Here is a 14,552-nt window from a genome sequence, read left to right as displayed (position 1 = left end):
CAACACAGGACAAATACGTCTTAGCAAAGTTCATAAAAAGATTTTCGTAAAGTCGATTACTCACTCCCGCTGTATTTGGGCACCCAGCGAACGTTAGGAGGTAGACCGTTGATGTTGAAGTGCCTGCCGTCAAAAGCGGCGCATTGCTCCTCTCTGAAGTCCCTCTTCTGCTTGGAGCATGGCTCAGAATTACAGGACCGGAACTTTATCCGGCGTCCGACGCAGTACATCCCTCCGTTCCTTGGCCTGTTAGAGGCAGGAAGCATACAAATTGTAAGACTTTTGTTTTCTGGCATTTTGTCATCTGTCAAATGGACCAATTTTAAAGCTCTACTCTGTATTAATGTTTAGCCCATTTTTGGCACCGGCATAGTACATTTTATAAATACTAAACAAAATAGTAAAGATAAGAAAAAAACAATATATATTTTGTTGTTTCTGAATTTGAAACATTCAGTGTCAATTAGACACATTTCAAGTATTTATTTTAGCATGTGAATCTTCTATATTTAAAATGGTTTACTTTGACATAAATTCAGTTAAAATTGGTCTGTTCTGGAATTTTAAATGTAGCGTTCAAATTGACCGATTTGAAGAAGTTTATAAACTTAAAATGTATAGTTTTGTGACTTCTGGTACATATAGACAGCTTAAACATTTCATAATATTTAATAGATCATAGCCAGGTGAAAATGACCCAATTAGTTTCTTTAGCATAGAACTTACCAAACAAAACGGTATAAAAATTGTATATATTTATTTATTTTCAATTGAAATAGTTACGAGGAAAAAAAGAAAACATATCGGGGTTAAAAAAACGATAATTTTTAAAAGTGTATAAAATTGTAATTAGTTTCTTTGGAACTTCTTATCAATCATAATGGTTTACTTTGAAATATTTTTGAAGATTTTTTGTTCTAAAGTTTTCAAAAATGCTTTGGTAACATCAAACATAGAGGGGCCTAAATGACCCATTTGAAAATGTTGATAAACTTATAATTTATACTTTCTTTGCTAGAGGGTTTATCATCAATCAAAATAGTTTGCGTTGACATATTTTCAATTAAAAGTGGTATCCTAATGTTTACGAAAATGCTTAACATGGACCCAGTTCATAGGGCAGTATTTATATCATCAGATAAACTTTTTATTTATAATATGTATGTTAAAAGCAGTGATGTTCACGTGGGTAGCATTTTAATCACTAAACAAAGCCTGGGTCATATTGACCAGATAAAATTACTTTTATTTCTGAAAACCAAAATCAGATGTTGGGTTAACATGCTCGATTATGTTTCAAATACAGGGGGAGGCTGCAGAGAAGTGTAAAAGCAGCACAGTGCCTTCCCTCTTCCCTTCCTGATACACATTTACTCCACTCTGTGACTCAGTAGAGCCCAAAACAAAATTACCGTATTTTCCGCACTATAAGGCGCACCGGGTTATAGGGCGCACCCCGAAAAAATGGTTTTTCGTCCTATTTTTGACATACATAAGACGCACCGGATTATAAGGCGCTACAATGGGAACGTCGACAAAACAGTCAGATAGTTCAGTCAAACTTATTACCCCCTTAACATTCCGAAAGCTTGCAAAGACGCAAATACGTGTCGAGAACATGTGCGGATGCGGTGTCCGTACGATGTCACTCAAATGCATCGTTCGATCATTCGGAAGGTTAAAGTCTTGGGATTCAAGAAATGCCAACTATTCCTTAGTTTCTATTTTCTTTTTCGCTCGCAACTTTACCGTGCATATGACAATAAACTTGGAATTGAGTTTAATTTAAAGATAGACACTCCATTCCATCCATTATCTGCACCGCTTATTACAGAAACATCGAGTTCAGTCTGAAACAAGATACAAGGATAATATATAGCCGGAGTAGCTCACCGAAGTCGTTGTGTTCATAATAATTTGCAGACATGGTCCTCTTTTATCCGTGAGTGTAGTAAATCCAGGAGAATAAAATATTTACAAATACAGAATAGTAAAAAATGCTTTCTGTATGCCGTCAACCACGTGCTATACACATTCATCTTTTTCGGCCAATTGCAGGCTTTGTTTTGCCGTTTAAGCCTATGCCAGCCTGTAAATGATAAAAAGGATCCGCCCCATGACCTCCGAATACCTTTAGCAAATAGTGATCGATTCAACTGATGATTGACACATCTTTTTCGGCCGATTGCAGGCTTTGTTTTGCCGTTTAAGCCTATGCCAGCCTGTAAATGATAAAAAGGATCCGCCTCTTGACCTCCGAATAACTTTAGCCAATAGTGATCGATTCAACTGATGATTGACACATCTTTTTTGGACAATTGCAGGCTTTTTTTTTCCGTTTAAGCCTATGCCAGCCTGTAAATGATAAAAAGGTTCCGCCCCTTGACTACCGAATAACTTTAGCCAATAGTGATCGATTCAAATGATGATTGACACATTGGTTAGCCAATGAAACGCCGGTAAATAAATCCCAGCATACATCGCGGACTACTTGGTGTTCGGAGGAAATCTAGTCGGCGGCTGAAAGTTAGTTGGAAGACTTTGCGACTTAATCTTGATCCATAAATAAGGCACAATGTATTATAAGGCGCATGGTCAGCTTTTGAAAAAAATAAAGGCTTTTAGGTGCGCCTTATAGTGCGGAAAATACGGTAAGTACGGGTTTCATCCAGGTGCCCAGCTATTTCACCTGATGCATTCAGGAAGGTGCTACAGGTGCATAAAGGCAAAAACAAACAGTATGAGGAACAGCTTCTCCCTAAGAGCTATTACCAACCTGAACCACTAACTACAGCATCTTTGAGCACTGCTACTGTGATTATGCAAATATCTATAATGTATCATTAATATAAAGAATTTTTTAAACATTTTTAACTTTTAATTTGTTTTACTTGCTCTGAAAGGAGATGCCCTCCAATTAAGTTATATTTGTATAACGACATTAAAGGCCATTCATTCATTCATTCGTTCTTTCGTTTGTTTGTTCGTTCGTGCATTCATTCATTGGCTGCCATTTCTAATAACACACTTTGACAGTGTACTACTTAAGGTGATTGAGGTAATCATTTATATAGAAAACTAGTAACTACTGACTAACTACCTTTAGTAAAGTCTAACAGCTACAAATAATCCCCTCAAAAACATATTCTAAATAAATACACCTAAGTTCTCCCTCTTTCTAAAAAACCTCTTTGATTTGTGTATTTATCAGAAAACAAGCATTTAAACGTGTCCATCATCGAAAGCGTGGCTGAACATGAGCTATGGCAAGAATCCCCCTAGGGTGGAATGATCTATGGAACATTGACTTCGGTATCCGAGACTGAGGCGTACTCCAGCCGGAGTGCGTGACTACAAAAACGAACGCTCACACGGGTCGGTTGCATTCGCGCTCGGCCGTCTTGATGCCCCCACCGCAGGTCCGGGAACAGGTACCGAAGGGGCTCCAAACGCCCCACGCGCCCTCCACTGGGACGGCGTTATGCTCTTTGGCAATGCAAAGCCCGTGCTTGCAGTGCTGCAGAAGACAAAACACGGATGATTGAATAGTGGGTGAGGTGAGAAAAAGGAAAAACGCATGTGAAATCGATTTCTTGGAAAAGGTGAAACATCTGCATCTGCAGCTGTTAATCTGAGAGCTAAGACCGAGAAATATTTCATATCTGAGTAGATGACAAGCAATGTCAAACAATGGGGCCAAACTTCTCCCCCTCATAACCGCCAATCAAGCTTGATGAGGCAAACGTGATTTCGAGAATTTTGTGTGGTCAGCATGAGCGGTGTTGGAGAGAAAGGCATGGATGTCAAAAACCCCCATGGAAATATGAGGTGGATCATTAGATCTGGTTGAAATCTTTCGGGATTCCCATATCTCACTGTAGACGACAGCAAATGGATTCAATTGAAATCCAGGAATCTTAATCATAATTCAGCCACTTTGGTCATCATCTGTGGAACAGTCTTTGTTCTGCAGTTGTCTTTATTTTTCATTTCTATATTTTGGTGTTTTCTCAATTGGGGGTACCACACTTGTAGGGTGTGGTTCAATGGCTGAAAATCCAAGTGGCTGCCATCCCTATCAGTGGCTAGGTTGTGCCTTGACATAATCATATCACTACCTATTTTGATATCATTGTATTTTAACCATTGTGTGGGCATGTGTATGAGTTGTTTTGGGTGTTTCGGGGCAGGGGGCGAGGGGGTAATATTAGTGGGGATTTTACTGTCTTGTATGCTATATTTTTATACAGCACTTTGAGTGGCATTTCTTTTTTACCTGAAATGTGCTTTACAAATACATTTTATTTTATTTGATAAGTCAATAAACAGTTACATTTCTTGCATTGGTTATGCAACCCGATATATCTGCCAGAGTCTTAATTCAAGGTACGATAGTTTGTAGTTTAAAAATAAATTAAAAATAGCAGACTGACAGTGTACCATAAATTAAAGCATAAATCTCACATGTTTTTAAGCTGAGAGCTACTTTTGGGGTACAAAAAGAGCTACCAGTTTGATATGCATTTTGAAAATAGCACCTCATAATGGTATTACTATGTTGTTGCTATGGAATTATTATGTTATTACAACCTTGTACTTATTAAATGTAGGGTTAAAACAGGCTCAGTCAACCACTAAAACATCTACCTTGTGTAAGGCAGTGAGTGATTTACATGTACTGTATAAATTATAATCTTCAAAATTATTTTGGAAGAATTGATCACATATTTCAAGACATTGATCAAGGATTTCTCGTGCAAGTAAGAAATCAAATTTCCTAGTAAAATCACAATGACCCATCACTGGGGTTGGTTACACCTATATAAAAAGAACTTATATAAGTAAATAAAAATACAAATAAAAGTCACATTAAGCCAGAATGCATGATTAGATCGGGGGGGAAATATAATATGTAAAAAACAAAACCAAAAAAGGTTAATAGTACATTTTAAATGTTGAACATTTCAAAAAGATTGGAAGAAGATGATACTTATCATCAGTGAAGATGATGCTACTTTTTCAGCTAGTTGTTAATGAAAAGAAGACACTAATTTTGAGTGTAGAAGATTATGCTCGTTATTGGTATAGAATATAAAGACACTGTTTGAAGTACATGGCGCTCGTATCTGACATTAAAAAAAAGAGGACCTTTGCTTTCTGTCTATAAGAATAAAATGCTAGTTTTTGCATAAAGTAAGAAGCTAAATTCAACAGAAAAAAAAAGAATAAACATAAATAATCCTGTAGTCAAGGAAATATGGGATTTTAGTTTTTGTTTTCTTTTTAACTTTGAAATGTCATTGATCAATTACTGCCTGAATTTTTTCCTTCTTTGGCTTCAGATTTACCTTTCCTGGGGAGCAATCAGTGCCGTCAGCCCACGGCATGTGCTGCGTTCTGCAGCCCCTCTGGGCGCCCTCGGGGCTGGTACACCACAGCCTTCGACATTGAGTCTGAGCACACACACATTGCACATTATTGGATATTCTGACAGAATGTAGAACTCGTTATATTTGAAAAGTGCTGTTTAAGTGTGTTTTCGCAGTACATGAGGCTCCCAAAATAAAACAAGGAGGAGGTTAACTTTTCCTTTTGTGCTGAGTTGCAGAATTACCCCCAACATGTTTCTAAGACTACTAATTAAACTGTAGGTTCTATTGTAGTCAGGCATGAATGCGGCGGCGGCCACAACTGATTTTTTGTTCCAAAACAAGTCTAGTTGTTACCAAATTTGCACTTCACAAGGTTTATTTCGGCATTTTTTATTTCATGCCATTTTCATAAAATGTTTACACTAGCAAAAAGTGTTTTTTTAATTCCAATTTTACGAGTGCCGTAAACACAAATAATGGATAAAAATTAAAAAAAAAAAGATAAATAAATGAGAAAGTAAATAGCATTTCACTGGCATAAAATATTTCTTATTTTATTATATTTTAACTTATCCTTCTAAAATGAAGCAAAAATAATTAATAAGAATGATGAAATAATTTTAAAATATTATCTTTCCCTATATTTTATTCACTATTTTATTTACTAATATCTCATTAGCCGTACCGCTTATCCTCATTAGAGTCGCGGGGGGGCTGGAGCCCATCCCAGCCATCTCCGGGCAGTGGGCAGGGGACACCCTGAACTGGTTGCCAGGGCACACGGGGACAGACAACTCACTCGCTCATTCACACCTAGGGGACAATTTGGACCGGCCAATTCACCTGACATGCATGTTTTTGGAATGTGGGAGGAAACTGGAGTGCCCGCAGGAAACCCACGCAAGCACGGGGAGAACATACAAACTCCGCACAGGAAGTCCGGAGCTGGATTTGAACCCACGCAGGAGGTTCCCATGACATGAACTGTGCCGTACATGCTGCCCTTATCTACTAATATTTTTAACTATTTTTGAAGCAAAACAAGAGGAACCATATTTAGAATTTTAAGTGTAAATTTCTATTTCAACAAGAATGTTCTCAATTTCTTGTAAGGTTTTTTTTTTTTGTATAAATTGAACATTTACACGAAAAAGGTACAAAAAAATTAAATAAATTAAGTAACTTAGTTTTGAGAGGGTAGCAGTGAAATAGTATTTGTTTTTTTTGTTTGTTTTTTAGCAAAACGCCGTTTTTGCATGAACGGAATGTTTACAATGCAAAAAGTGCAAAAATGAATAAAAATGCCACAAAATTGGGTTATGTCTTTTTGAAATAGTGTTGATTGTTTTTCTCTCAAAATAAAAAATTAAAATAAATAAAAAGATAAAAAAGATCTGATATGACAGATCTCATGGAATACTGCTCATCTTGAGTATTACTTTTTTCACTAAAATAAATCATAAAATAACAGAATATACAGGTAAGTATAATTGTTTTCCACTGAAAAATATAATACCATTTTAAAAATAAACTATGTGCCACTTGATTATTTTACTTATCTGATTACTGCACAACTATGTGACTTCTCGACATTTTGCAAAGTTCAGCGCTAATATTGTATACGGCAAATGACAACACAGGCTTTAAATTTAGCACAGCAGCTTGTTCAAGATCACCATAGGGACACCACTTACCATATAAGGGCACACCTGAGTTCCTGGCCCAAATATCAATTCACACTGTTTATTGACGTTGTACAAGCGTCCAGGCAGTTGCTGTGAGAGACTGTATGGCCTAGAAACGGGTTCGTCCAGCAAGCACTCACCGTAGCCTGTGCTATTAAGAAATGAAAATAAAATGACTTTAAGAAAAAAACAAAAAAACAAAACAACAAAAAACAGACATACAAAAACAAAAAAACAAAGTCGTGTTATAGTTCTGCATGCTCTTAAAAGAGAACCTGGATATCCATTATTCAGGTTTCTTTGCCTTGAATTGTCTGGAAAAACTGTTCCCGTACAATATGTGAGGTAAAGAGCGTGACATACTCGAGGAACTCTGTGATGTACTTCCTGCTACACTTGGACCACATCCAAGGATTGGTGTTGTAGTTAAGGGTTGGAGCCATCACGTGTTGCTGGATCTTGACGCCGTCCTCCTTGCATTTATTGCTGTCGTCGTGAGGCATGTTGAACCTGGAACACACAACGTAGTCAAAGCATGTTTTAATGAGAACGTGTCTTTAAAATGTTTGATACTGTATTGACAATGTACATGAATCATAATCATTTATAATATTTCTTTATGGGTCATACGATTGAATTGAATGGATTAGTCACAGTGTGGAAAGCGATGTTGGGCCTGGTCGTCTGTTAGCTAGCAAATACATTCACAGTGTGTGATGGACACCTACTAGAAGTCAGAGGTGTTCAATCTTATGCCCAGGGGGCGTTTGTGACGCCGTCATTAATTGGCTCGCAGCACAATTAAACGGTACAAAAATAGTTTATTCATTCTTTTTTTGGTTTATTTTCCATCTATATTTTATTTTGTTGTGTTACTTAATTTAGGAGGGAAAGGAATCTAGAAATAAATGTAAAATAATGAAGCCAATATCCATCCAGCCATCCATTATCTGCACCGCTTATCCTCAGTAGGGTCGCAACGGTGCTGGAGCCGATCTCAGCTAACTTCGGGCAGTGGGCAGGGGACACCCTAAACTGGTTGACAGCCAGTCGCAGGGCAAACAGAAACATACAACTCACTCACTCATTCACACTAAGGGACAATTTGGACAGGCCAATTAACCTGACATGCATGTTTCGGAATGTGGGAGGAAACCGGAGTGCCCGGAGGAAACCCACGCAAGCATGGGGAGAACATGCAAACTCCACACAGGAAGGTTTGATCTCACGACCTCAGAACTGTGCTGCACACGTGCTAACCACTGCACCGTCGTGCTGCCCTGAAACAAACACAGAAAGCTAAAAAGAAAGAAAAAGGAAAGAAAGATCCCCCTGAAAATAAGAAAAAACAGTTTAAAAGAAAGACAAAAAGAAAGGCGAAAAAAAAGAAAGAATGACAAAAAGAAAGGGAGAAAAGCACAAAGAAAGAGAGGAAAAAAGAAAAACAAACAAGGAAACAAAGAAAAAACAACAACAAAAAATAAAGAATAGCAAAAAAGGAAAGAAAAGAAAGGAAAGAAAGAAAGAAGAAAAAATCATTTAATTGACTATTAGTGGTAAATTAAAGTAGCCATGAGGGAATGCTGGTATTAAGTACAAGCATCGGTGCCGATACTAGCCTATTTTAACGTGTGGGTACAGGCGATGGTAACCGACCTCGGTATAACTTGGGGTATCAGGTCCCCTAAATTGAACAAATCAGAAATATGTTGGGATTCAAAGGAATTTCATTAAAATCGAATTTGATGTATTAGTGATGTTGCCAAGTGAATACTGATACTAGTCTATTTTAAGGCATTGATTCTAGCGATGGTGGCCAATAAAAGTAATGCTAGGCTTTCAGTTGCTATTTAATTATAAAAAACCTGAAATTAAACAAATTTGAAATATTTTATGATTTAAAGGAATTTCAACAAAATAAAATATTATGTTTTAGTGATATTGACAAACGGTATCGGTCTGACATAATGTGGTTAAGAACATCTTTCAATTAAAGCGGAAAAATATCCTTTGGTTCCTTGAATGAGGTCCATGTTTCAACACCGCTATTAATAATAAAAGCAGAATGGTCTACAAAACTCAATTCCAATGAAGTTGGGAAAGTGTGTTAATTGCAAATAAAAATTGATCCAAGTAAATTGCAAATTCTTTTCAACCCATATTTAAATGAATGCACAGCAAAGACAACATATTTATTGTCTTCACTCATAAACTTTATTGTTTTGGGAGAAAATCATCAACTCTGTAATTTGATGACAGCAACACGTGCCAAAATAGTTGGGACAGGTGTCAATAACTACTCAGAAAGTGGATGAATGGAAATCAACCAACTATTTGCAGGTGAACAGATGAATTAGCAACAGGTGAGAGTTGTTACTGGGTATAAAAAAGGGAGACCCGAACAAGCTAAGTCATTCACATGCAAGGATGGGGCGAGGTTCACCTCTTTGTGAACAACTGCGTGAGCAAATTGTTGAACAGTTTAAAAACAACATTCCTCAAAGTACAATTGCAAGGAATTTAGGGATATCATCATCTACAGTCCATAATATTGTGAAAAGGTTCAGGGAATCTGGAGAAATCACTGTGCGTAAACGGCATGGCCATAAACCATTATTGAATGCCCGTGACCTCCGAGCCCTCAAGCGGTACTGCATTAAGAACCGACATCAATGTGTAAAGGACATCACCACATGGGCTCAGGAACACTTTGGAAAACCACTGTCAGTCAATACAGTTCGACGCTATATCCGTAAGTGTGGGTTAAAACTTTATGTTGCAAAGTGTAAGCCATTCATCAACAACATCCAGAAACGCCGCAGGGTTCTCTGGGCCCGAGCCCATCTAAAATGGACTGATACAAAGTGGAAAAGTGTTCTGTGGTCTGATGAGTCAGTTTTCCAAATTGTGTTTGGAAATTGTGGACGTCGTGTCCTCCGGTCCAAAGAAGAACAGAACCACCCAGACTGTTATGCACGCAAAGTGCAAAAGCCAGCATCTGTGATGGTATGGGGGTGCATGAGTGGCCAAGGAATGGGTAACCTGCACATCTGTGAAGGCACCATTAATGCAGAAAAGTACATTCAGGTTTTGGAACAAAGTATGTTGCCATCCAAACAGAATCTTTACCATGGGCGCCCTTGCTTCTTCCAGCAGGATAATGCCAAGCCACACACTGCACGTCTCACGACAGCGTGGCTTCGTAGTAAGAGGGTGCGGGTGCTTGACTGGCCTGCCTGCAGTCCTGACCTGTCTCCCATTGAAAATGTGTGGCGCATTATAAAGCGCAGAATAAGACAAAGGAGACCCCGGACTGTTGAACAGCTGAAGCTGTACATAAAGCAAGAATGGGAAAGGATTCCACTATCAACGATTCAACAACTAGTCTCCTCACTTCCTAAACGTTTATTGAGTGTTATTAAAAGGAAAGGTGATGTAACACAATGGTGAAGAAGCCCCTTTCCCAACTACTTTGGCACTTGTTGCAATTATAAAATTCTAAGTTTATCATTATTTGCTTATGGAAATAAAGTTTATGAGTTTGAACATGGATAATCTTGTCTTTGTGGTGTATTCATTTAAATATGGGTTAGAAAAGGTTTGCAAGTCATTCTATTCTAATTTTACTGACATTTTAAACTTTTTCCCAACTTCAATGGAATTGACTTTTGTAATTACATTAGCTCAGCTAGCTCTTGTTTTTCGTTAACTTCAACTTGATCATGATTGTAGCTGGAGAATCAATTAATTTCAATAATCTGTTGGAGTTATTTAGCGTCCTCCCGAGCTACTCAACAGCCCACCCGACAGGTACTGTATAACACTGCTAAGCTGTCGCCTCGCCATGCATGTCGTCACCGCTTGGTGCGGATAAAAACCCAATTCAACAATCCCGCCGTTTGTTGCCCGCGGGAAAGAGCATTTGCGAAAGATGATGAGGTCCGTAACAGTCTCCGCTCTAGTAGGCCGAGCGGGTCCGTGCTCCGACCGACTCAGGACTTTGGATAAAAGTGCAAAGTTCATCCATCAAGTCGCGCTAACGTTCGGCTCGAGAAACGATCTGTTGCACACGAAAAGCAAAGCCAAACAAAAAAATGGTGTCCAGCTGTTGAGTCCTTGATCTCCTCCTTCACACGTGACTTTTGTGGAAAGCGTTGAAAGAATGCTGATGAAACCCAAGCAGGCCCCTCGCACGCGACACTTACACGTGGCCCAGTTCGTGGGCGATGGTAAAGGCCGTGCTCAGGCCGTTGTCCTCGCTGATGCTGCAGCTCCGGTATGGGTCGCAAACTGTGCCAAGCTCCGCCAGCCCTGGAAGAGGTGCACATGAATATCGTATGGGATAATAAATTGCTCCGAGTATAATTTATATATTCTGGGGAAATATTTTTGATAAAATCCAATACCAAAAACATACAAGTTATCTTGAAAGCCAATTTAAAATTAAAATAAAACGGAGAACAGGGTATAGTAACGTTAAAGGTACGTGGATATCTTAGACATTTTCATCAGTAACAACGTAACATCCATCCATTATCTGCACCGCTTATCGTCAGTACTGTCGAGGGGTTGCTGGAGCCCATCCCAGCTATCTTCATGCAGTGGGCAGGGGACACCCTGAACTGGTTGCCAGCCAGTTGCAGGGCATTCAGAAAACTCACATGCTCATTCACACCTAGCGACAATTTAGACAGGCCATTTCACCTGACATGCCTGGGAGGAAACCGGAGCGGCCGGAGGAAACCCATGCACGCACGGGGAGAACATGCAAACTCCGCACAGGAAGGCTGGTAGCTGGATTTGAAACCATGACTTCATAACTGTTTTCACGGACGCACTAACCACTCTGCTGCCGTGCCGTCCACGGCAAAACATATTAAGAGTTATTCAGATAACTCAGGCACAAAGAACCTATTCACCAAACTATTGGCTTCCTTCCAAATCAGTAAATCCGATCAAATCTTCATTGTCCGTATCACTTCTACTCGTAAACAACTCCTGGTTGGTCCCTGACGTAGACAATGCGCCAGCTTCCTCCTTGCGCTTTTACGTCATGCTCAATGTTGAAATTATCAACACAGGGCTGGAGAGCCGTCTTGTGTAACCGGTAATACAAATTTCAAAATCAATGATAAAATAATGCGTTAATAATTTCACAAATAGGTCTCACCGGAGTATAAGTCGCACCCTCGGCCAAACTATGAAAAAACAGCGACTCATAGTCTGGAAAAAAACATAGATTCGTCGCCCAGGAGGATAAGTCGCATTTTGGGGAAGCTTCATTTGATGAACATCAACACCAAAATCATACATGTCATCTTAAAAGACTATTTTAAATCAAAATAAAATAGAAAACAACTGGCTGAATTAGTGTACGCTATACGAACACTTCATGACTGAAAAACCTGGTAATGTCAGTCACAACGAAACATATTAAGGGGCCGGTCACACAGCCGTTTGCGGCTGAATCACGGCTAAAATTTTGCGTTTTTTTTTTGCCCGTGGTTGCCCGGGATGGAAAATGCGCAAATTTGGCCAACCCGCTGTTCATCTGTGGTATGGCCGGAAAAAAGACGCCGGCGACTGTTCCGCTTCCTCATCGCGTCATTTTCTCGTGTGGACCACGGGTATAAAAGCTCCCGAGCCGGTGTTGTGCCCAAATCCGACTCCTACGCAACAACCACACCGCCCCACCCCCCCGCGTGACTTTTTCATCCGCGTTAACAAACGCATTTTGTAGAATACGATCGCACTTTATTGTTTAAATAAACGCGTTATATAGACTAGGATCTCCCAATTGTTATAATTAGCTCGCTTTATAGTTTTAATAAGCGTTTTATATAGAATACGATCGCTTTCGTTGGAAGCGCAGCAGAATGCGCGTTCACGCGAGGGGGGGGAGGATTTCATATACGGTGTGCATTACTGTTCGATTACGTTCACAACAAAAACAAATACGGAATAGATTAAGTTGTATTACATTTCCAACAAATGCAAGACGATGTGGTTTTAGTTATATGTACGCCATTACATTACTTAAAAGTGAGATAAAACGAGGTAAAGGTAGTTGTATTAGCGAGGGGATGCAAATCACGGCACCGGGCTGTAGCAATCTTAACCGCACAAGACACAGTCCCGTAAAGATCAAGATTTCAAGTTATGGCACCAATTTTAATTTGTTATCCTGAGAAGAAATGCCTAGAATTAAATATGGATTAAGACGAGAACCCTACGCTGACGGGGGGGGGGGATTTAGGGGAGATTGTTCTATCTTCTTTATTCATTATCCATTATCGATCAGTTCATAATACGCTACAAAGCTTAGGAGCCGGGACTCTTACTCTCAACCAAAAGGCCAAGCTAAAGTCCCAGATTTAAAGTCTTGCTGCGAATGCACCGAAAGATTTATTCGAAATGAAGAGAAACTACGCTGACGGGGATCCATGTTCACCCCCTTGACGTCACGAGCACAAATGACGTGTGCTCGGCATTCGCGCTGTTTATACGCGGAGAAAGGCGTTTGACTGTCACACGCGTAACACGCTAATTTCACGTAATAACACCGCGATACAGGCGCAGAACATGCTATTACCATGCTCCACCCACGATTACCCGCTGAAATTTCCCGTCCTACCCATGTGTAACCACGCTCTGGCCGCGGCCAGAGCACGTCGTTCCGCGTCATTTCTGCGTCATTACCTCGTGTTGACCACGTGTGCGGCACGCGGTTTAACACGTGCTCGAACTTTTGAGCAGCTCAAAAGTTTTGAACGCGGCCAACCACGTGAAAATTTCCGACCGCGAGTAAAGCACTGCTCTATCTCGTCTATATGGCGGTCTCAAGACGTCCAACAGCGCTCAACAGCATCTGCTTCACGGCCAGAAATTTCTGGCCGTGGTTCAGCCTCAAAACGCTCGTGAAAGGCTGTGTGCCCGCGCTCTGAAGAATTGAGCAGCGCTAAATAATTCCGCGCTGCCTCCCGCGCGCGAATTTCCGACTGCGTGTTAAGCACCGCTGTTTCTCGATCTTAATGCGTCCAATGGCGTCCGCCTCAAAGGCAGAAATTTCTGGCCGTGATTCAGCCGCAAATGTCTGTGTGACCGGCCCCTAAGAGTTATTCAGATAACTCTAACATAAAGAACATGCTAAGAAGTTGACCAAACCATCAGCTTCACTCAATCACAAAATCCAATTACTCTTCATCCTCGAGTGACCTTGAAACAACTTCCCCACCTCGGAAGGTAGACGATGCGCCGCTTCCACTTCTATATCGCGTACTTCAGATTCATCGTCACCTCTGCTTTTCGCAAGTCAAGTTCGTAGTTAACTCCAAACTTCCTTTTTGCTACTCGATTACCATTTGCAGCTTGTAATCTGCATAACCTGATTTTGCACCTTCACTTGCCATTTGTTTTGAGCTCTTTTACATTGTTTTTATCAATTTTCAGTAATATTGAAATTATCCACGCAGGCCTAGAGCGCCCTCTTGCCGGT

General features: G+C 39.9%; 1 protein-coding gene across 1 annotated transcript in view; it reads right to left on the bottom strand.

Moving 5' to 3' along the window:
• adamts9 (ADAM metallopeptidase with thrombospondin type 1 motif, 9) overlaps positions 1–14,552 on the bottom strand; it is a 57,908-nt gene that overhangs the window by 26,209 nt on the left and 17,147 nt on the right. Inside the window, exons 8-13 of the mRNA XM_088338741.1 lie at positions 11,263–11,368; positions 7,421–7,567; positions 7,067–7,208; positions 5,349–5,453; positions 3,372–3,517; positions 65–246 (exon numbers count right to left, since the gene is read on the bottom strand). Of these exons, the coding sequence (XP_088194867.1) occupies positions 65–246; positions 3,372–3,517; positions 5,349–5,453; positions 7,067–7,208; positions 7,421–7,567; positions 11,263–11,368 (828 nt within the window). The remainder of the gene's footprint in view (positions 1–64; positions 247–3,371; positions 3,518–5,348; positions 5,454–7,066; positions 7,209–7,420; positions 7,568–11,262; positions 11,369–14,552) is intronic.

This window comes from Urocampus carinirostris, chromosome 6, assembly GCF_059441175.1.
Source record: "Urocampus carinirostris isolate Australia breed hairy pipefish chromosome 6, RoL_Ucar_1.0, whole genome shotgun sequence".
Taxonomy (NCBI): domain Eukaryota; kingdom Metazoa; phylum Chordata; class Actinopteri; order Syngnathiformes; family Syngnathidae; genus Urocampus; species Urocampus carinirostris.
This window is presented reverse-complemented; position numbering and strand designations above follow the sequence as displayed.